Source organism: Octopus bimaculoides, chromosome 14 (assembly GCF_001194135.2).
Source record: "Octopus bimaculoides isolate UCB-OBI-ISO-001 chromosome 14, ASM119413v2, whole genome shotgun sequence".
In the NCBI taxonomy this organism is placed as follows: Eukaryota; Metazoa; Mollusca; class Cephalopoda; order Octopoda; family Octopodidae; genus Octopus; species Octopus bimaculoides.
Window position 1 is genome coordinate 13845445 of NC_068994.1, and position 6706 is coordinate 13852150.

General features: G+C 37.3%; 1 protein-coding gene across 1 annotated transcript in view; it reads left to right on the forward strand.

The window, feature by feature from the left end:
• Window positions 1-6706, forward strand: part of LOC106880782 (protein slit) — a 108936-nt gene that overhangs the window by 31071 nt on the left and 71159 nt on the right. The window contains exon 3 of the mRNA XM_014930899.2: window positions 1620-1783. Coding sequence (XP_014786385.1) covers window positions 1620-1783 — 164 coding nt within the window. The remainder of the gene's footprint in view (window positions 1-1619; window positions 1784-6706) is intronic.

The following is a 6706-nucleotide window of genomic DNA, read 5'->3' on the forward strand; positions in this document are numbered from 1 at the left end:
TGTGTGTGTGTGTGTGTGTGTGTGTGTGTGTGTGTGTGTATGTGTGTGTGTGTGAGATATACATGCATACATACATCTTATGTACTGCACGAACAAAAATAAGAGTTCTCAGTATAATGGTAGAGTGAAATATATATAACATAAGATAGTTCGTTAACGGTAATACATCGTCACTTCAAGTTTCCTGTTTTACAAATAAATGTTACAGAAAACTTTAAACAATATACTGAAATGTCCACAAAATATATTTGTTGGTAGTAAGCGGCCGGCGTTTCTGATAATGAATTCTTGGTTTAATATTGCAAATCGTATATAACACCGTCCCTAAAAAGCAACTTTGCAAAAGGCAGCCTCTAATATGATAAAGCATAAGCATAAGCAAGTCGATTCAAAGAATGCTTATATCTCTAACGCTAACTTTCCATCAACCGATACAACGTCTCATTACAACATCATCAAGTTCACATCTTTTTGATGTTGTTTTTTTCAATAGTTTTCAGTCGTGGTAACTGATTGGCAATGACTGCAGTCTCTCATTGTTCTACAAAGCCCGTCCAGCAACTTCAAACTGAACAACCAGCACAAATTTTCATCTTACTAAAAGAAAATCGTTAGCTTCTTTAGATGAGCATTTCCTATTCGGGCATCAGAGAGCATATGGCCTTGTTCTTAGGGTGTTGCACTCACGTTCGTGAGATCGTGGTTTCAATTGCTGGACAAGACTGTGCGTTGTTCTTGAGCGAAACTACTTCATCTCACGTTGCTCTGCGATCTCATCGACAACCTACGTGTAACTAACTGCACAGGCAATGTTGATTTGATGAACGGAGTGAGCTAATGTGCACCACATACATTTTATCACTAGAAACGAATCCTTAAGGCAGCGAGCTGGCAGAAACGTTAGCACGCCGGGCGAAATGCTTAGCGGTATTTCGTCTGCTGCTACGTTCTGAGTTCAAATTCCACCGAGGTCGACTTTGCCTTTCATCCTTTCGGGCTCGATTAAATAAGTACCAGTTACGCACTGGGGTAGATATAAAAACAGTAAATTGCAAACTGTCTAAATTAGATCAGATATATTTACTAAATGCTGATACTTTGACAAGTATCACTTGTAATACTAGAACACCGTGCCACAACAACCCGAATTTATCTTTCACCATCTCGGAGGTCGATAGAATAAAGTTGCAGAAAAGTACTGACGTCGCTGATATCACAAACCCTTCCCCTCAAAATTCAAATGTCGATCGAGATCGACTTTACTTTTCAAGCTTTACGTGTTGATAAAATAAGTACCAGATGTTCACTGGTGTCGATGTAATCGACTTATCAACTCACCTTAATATTGCTCACTTTGTACCAAGAATTGGAACTATTATAATTATCATTATTATTACTATTATTATTATTATTATTATTATTATTATTATCACCACAATCATCATTATTCGCCCTGGTGGCAAATAAATGAACTCATTCTTCTTCATCATCTTCTTCTTCTTCTTCTTCTTCTTCTTCTTCTTCTTCTTCTTCTTCTTATTATTATTATTATTATTATTATTATTATTATTATTATTATTATTATTATCATCATCATTATTATTTGCTTTTTCGCTTAGACGTATCGGTGACAATAACTTGGTGTGCGACTGTCACCTCAGCTGGTTGGCAATATGGCTGAGAAAGAACCCGCGACTGGGACTTTTTACCAAATGCTATGAACCCATGATTCTCAGGAATCAGGCCATAGAAGTGCTGCAGGCGAAGGATTTCAAATGTGCTGGTAAGAAGGTTAATTTCTCCTTTTTTATATCCGTTTATAAGCAGTACAGTTTTTTTTTTGTTATTGTCGTTTTGTTGTGGTAATTGTTATCTATAGTTGCTATCGTTGATGTTATCGTTCGTGTCGTCGTCGTTGTTGTTGTGGTGGTAGTGGTAGTGTTGTAGTGGTAGTGTTGTAGTGGTAGTGTTGCAGTGGTAGTGTTGTAGTGGTAGTGTTGTAGTGGTAGTGTTGTAGTGGTAGTGTTGTTGTGGTAGTTTTGTAGTGGTAGTGTTGTAGTGGTAGTGTTGTAGTGGTAGTGTTGTAGTAGTAGTAGTGTTGTAGTGGTAGTGTTGTAGTGGTTGTTGTAGTGGTAGTGTTGTAGTGGTTGTTGTAGTGGTAGTGTTGTAGTGGTAGTGTTGTAGTGGTAGTGTTGTAGTGGTAGTGTTGTAGTGGTTGTGTTGTAGTGGTAGTTGTAGTGGTAGTGTTGTAGTGGTTGTGTTGTAGTGGTTGTTGTAGTGGTAGTGTTGTAGTGGTAGTGGTGCAGTGGTTGTTGTAGTGGTAGTGTTGTAGTGGTAGTGTTGTCGTGGTTCTTGTTTGTTGTTGTTGTTACTGCTGTCGTTGTTGACGTCATTGTCGTAGACGTTGTTGTTACTACTGTTTAGCCCCACCCCATGCTCAGCCTGGTTGAGGCCCAACATACTATACCCTCGGGCCGACCAAAACCTAGTGAGTGGATTCCGTAGACGGAAACTGTAAGAAGCCCGTCGTATATACATATATCTGTGTGTGTGTCTTTGTGTCTGTCTTTGTCTCCCACCACTGCCTGATAACCGGTGTGGGTGTGTTTACGTCCCTGTAACTTAGCGGTTCGGCTAAGGAGACCAATATAATAAGTACCAGGCTGAACCAAAAAAAGAAATAATAATAATAATTACTAGAGTTGATTCATTTGACTAAAAATTCTTCTAGGCGGTGCCCCAGCATGGCCGCAGTCTAATGACTGAAACAAGTAAAACAAGAGATAAAAATAGGTATAGTGCGCTCTGGACCACCATTCTCAATGTGTCCTTTAAAGTAGATTTGACTGGTGTTTCTGGAAGGTAAAGCTGTGGTTAAGAAGCACGCCTTGCAGCGACATCGTTTCAGGTTCAGTTCCACTACGCAGCATCTTGAGAAAGTGTTTTCTACTATAGCCCCAGGCCGACCAATACCTTGTGAATGTATAAATGTCTGTATGTGTGTGTGTGTGTGTGTGTGTGTGTGTGTGTGTGTGTGTGTGTGTGTGTGTGTGTGAAGGCGCATGGCTCAGTGGTTAGAACGTCGGGCTCACAATCATGAGGTAGTGGGTACGATTCCCGGACCGGGCTGTGTGTTGTGTTCTTGAGCAAGACACTTTATTTCATGTTGCTCCAGTTCATTCAGCTGTAGAAATGAGTTGTGACGCCAAGCTGTATCGGCCTTTGCCTTTCCCTTAGATAACGTTGGTGGGGTGGAGAGGGGAGGCTGATATGCACGGGTGACTGCTAGTCTCCATAAACAGCGTTGCCTGCACTTGTGTCTTAGAGACGAACTTTCTAAATGCAATCCCATGGTCGTTCATGACCGAAGGGTATCTTTACCCTTTTGCCCTTTATATAGAAGATATGAGAAGCTTTCGACAGAATGACTCAAGCTAATAGATTTGTGTTTTGAGAACTCAAATAGGTGTGCCACCAAAATTCCAGTTAGAACAGTAGTTAAAGTTGTGGCTATGTGATTATCTTGTTCAAAAACGGCTGGAGGTGGCATTCCTTTGAGTCGTTAGGTACATGTTAAAGTATGGAGGAAAGGCAAACAATTAGGCACTACAGAACAAGGACATTTAATTTAATTTAATTCACACTAAATTTAGCTGTTGATTCCGTTCTGTCAACCTCTTCAAGCTTGTAGACCAGCCTTCAATACTGGCTATTGATGGTATTAAGGACAGATATCGGGACTGTTTTGTGTGACGTATGCAGGTCTTTTCTAGATTGAATTAAATGAAATTAAACATCCTTGTCCTGCATTGGCTAATTGTTTGTCTTTCCTCACTACTTTACCTATATATATGTATATATATATATATATATATATATGTATATATATATATATGTATATATATATATATATGTATATATATATATGTATATATATATATATATATACATATATATATATGTATATGTGTATGTATGTATGTATGTATGTATGTATGTATGCATGTATATATAGATACGGAATATAAAGCTAAATTTAAATATATGTGTGTGTGTGTGTGTGTGTGTGTGTGTGTGTGTGTGTGTGTGTGTGTGTGTGTATATATACGGATATACATATATAGATAGACAAAAGCACATACACACACATATATATTCACTCTCATCACCGCCATCCCTACCATTACGAACACTGACACTACTCCTATCACAATAACCTTCCGATCATTACCACTATTACATCGCACACCCATTCCAGCCATCTCACCCGCATTCATTTAGCCACCCACCCACACACTTACACACACACACACACACAGAAGTATGCATACACACACACACAAAGAGGCATGCACACACATACACACACACACACTGCAGACACTCAGACCCATTCGTAAGTCATTAAGACTTCAACATTTGGTTATGATGGAATTATTATATGGAAGAGACAGGTCCTGTGACGCCGCTTTTACGCACGCACGCACACACACATACATATACACACACATACATATACACACACATACATATACACACACATACACACACACAGTGATAAAGATAGACACCCCGCATACTTGCATGTATGAGGTGTTTGTAAGTGTATATATATATATATATACACACACACACACACACATATATATATATATACATACATGTATACACATGCATGTACATACACACGTACGCACACACATCGTTTTTGTATCTAGTTTGCAAGTTTCTTTACGTGATTTCGTGATAAATGTGTGTGTATATATATATATATACATATGCATATAAACATACATATATTTATATGTGAATACATATTATGCATACATATATACATACATTTACATATAAGTATATATACATATCTATAAATATACATATATATACATATATATATAAATATATATATATATATATATATATATATGTATGTATGTAGGAATATATGTATGTATGTGTGTGTGCGTGTGTATATCAATATATATGTATGTGTGTGTGTGTGTGTGTATTTATATAAGTATATATAAGCACACATACTGCTTACGCTTACATATGCGCAACTATACATACACACACACACACACACACACACACACACACACACATTCATTCCGTTCCCATGTATTTACCTCTTTTCGATTGGCGCCGACACAAACACCTCCAACTACCCGCGCTGTTTTATGCACTTGTTCTTATTATTGCCATTATTTCTGGTGATTTTCTCACCGTCATTGCTGTAGCAGCAGCAGCAGCAGCAGTGGTAGTAGTAGTAGTAGTAGTAGTAGTAGTAGTAGTAGTAGTAGTAGTAGTAGTTGTTGTTGTTGTTGTTGTTGATGTTCTTGTTCTTCTCTGTGTGGTCCCTATTTTCCCCCATTATCAGCCGTCACTTTTCTACCTACCGTCTACTACCCCTAACTCTGGACCCTCTTTTAGCCAATAAAGATGCCATTATTATTATTATTATTATTATTATTATTATTATTATTATTATTATTATTATTATTGTTATTGTTGTTGTTGTTGTTGTTGTTGTTATTCTTGTTGTTGTTGATGTTGTTGTTGTTGTCCTTCTTCTTCTACTTCTTTTTTTTCTTCTTCTTCTTCTTCTTCTTCTTCTTCTTCTTCTTATTATTATTATTATTATTATTATTATAGCCCTTGTGGGCAATAAAACGAATTAATTATTATTATTATTATTATTATTATTATGACAAAGACATTGTCATCATGAAAATGCTTGTGGAATTTGCCAGAAACGATGAAGTGTCCAGTATAATGTCACCAATTTAGTTTTAAGTCTCCCTTTTTACCTTCAGTTCAGTTTAAATCTCGCCGAGGTCCATTCCAACAATCTCTCTTTCGAAAACTGAAAATATAAAATAATGCTCCGTCGATATCTTTGGTATATTCTTCCCACCTCTTCAGACCATTGAAACCAAAAATGGTATCCTTGTGTTGTCAGTGACGTCATCATCGTCGTCATAGACGTCGTTGTCGTTGTTGTTGGTGTTGTTGTTGTTGTTATTGTTGTTGTTGTTATTCATTGGTACGCCGGGTAAAATGCTTAGCGACATTTCATCCGTCTCAACGTTCTGAGTTCAAATTCCGCCAAGGTCGACTTTGCCTTTCATCCTTTATTGGTCGATAAAATAAGTAGCAGTTGAACACTGGGGTCGATGTCATCAACTCATCCCCTCCCCCAAAATTGCTGGACTTGTGGAAAAATGTTAAACTACTATTATTATTATTATTATTATTATTATTATTATTATTATTATTATTATTATTATTATTATTATTATTATTATTATTATTATTATTATTATTATTATTATTATTAAGACGACGAGCTGGCAGAATCGTTAGCACGTTGGACGAAATGTTTAGCGGTGTTTCGACCGTTGCTACGTTCTGAGTTCAAATTCCGCCGAGGTCGATTTTACATTTCATTTCCTCAGGGTCGATAAATTAAGTACCAATGAAACACTGGGGGTCAATGTAATCAAGTAGTCTCCTCCCACAAAATTTCAGGCCTTGTGTCTATAGTAGAAAGGATTATCATCGTCATTATTGTTATTAAGCAGCGAGGAGACAGAATACAAGTACTGTACTTGGGATTCCGCGCCTCTTTGAGAGCGTTATGGAGCTCACGAGGAGGCGAAAAAATGCCAGGGTGATACATCTGGAGCACTAGTTGTTTAGAGTG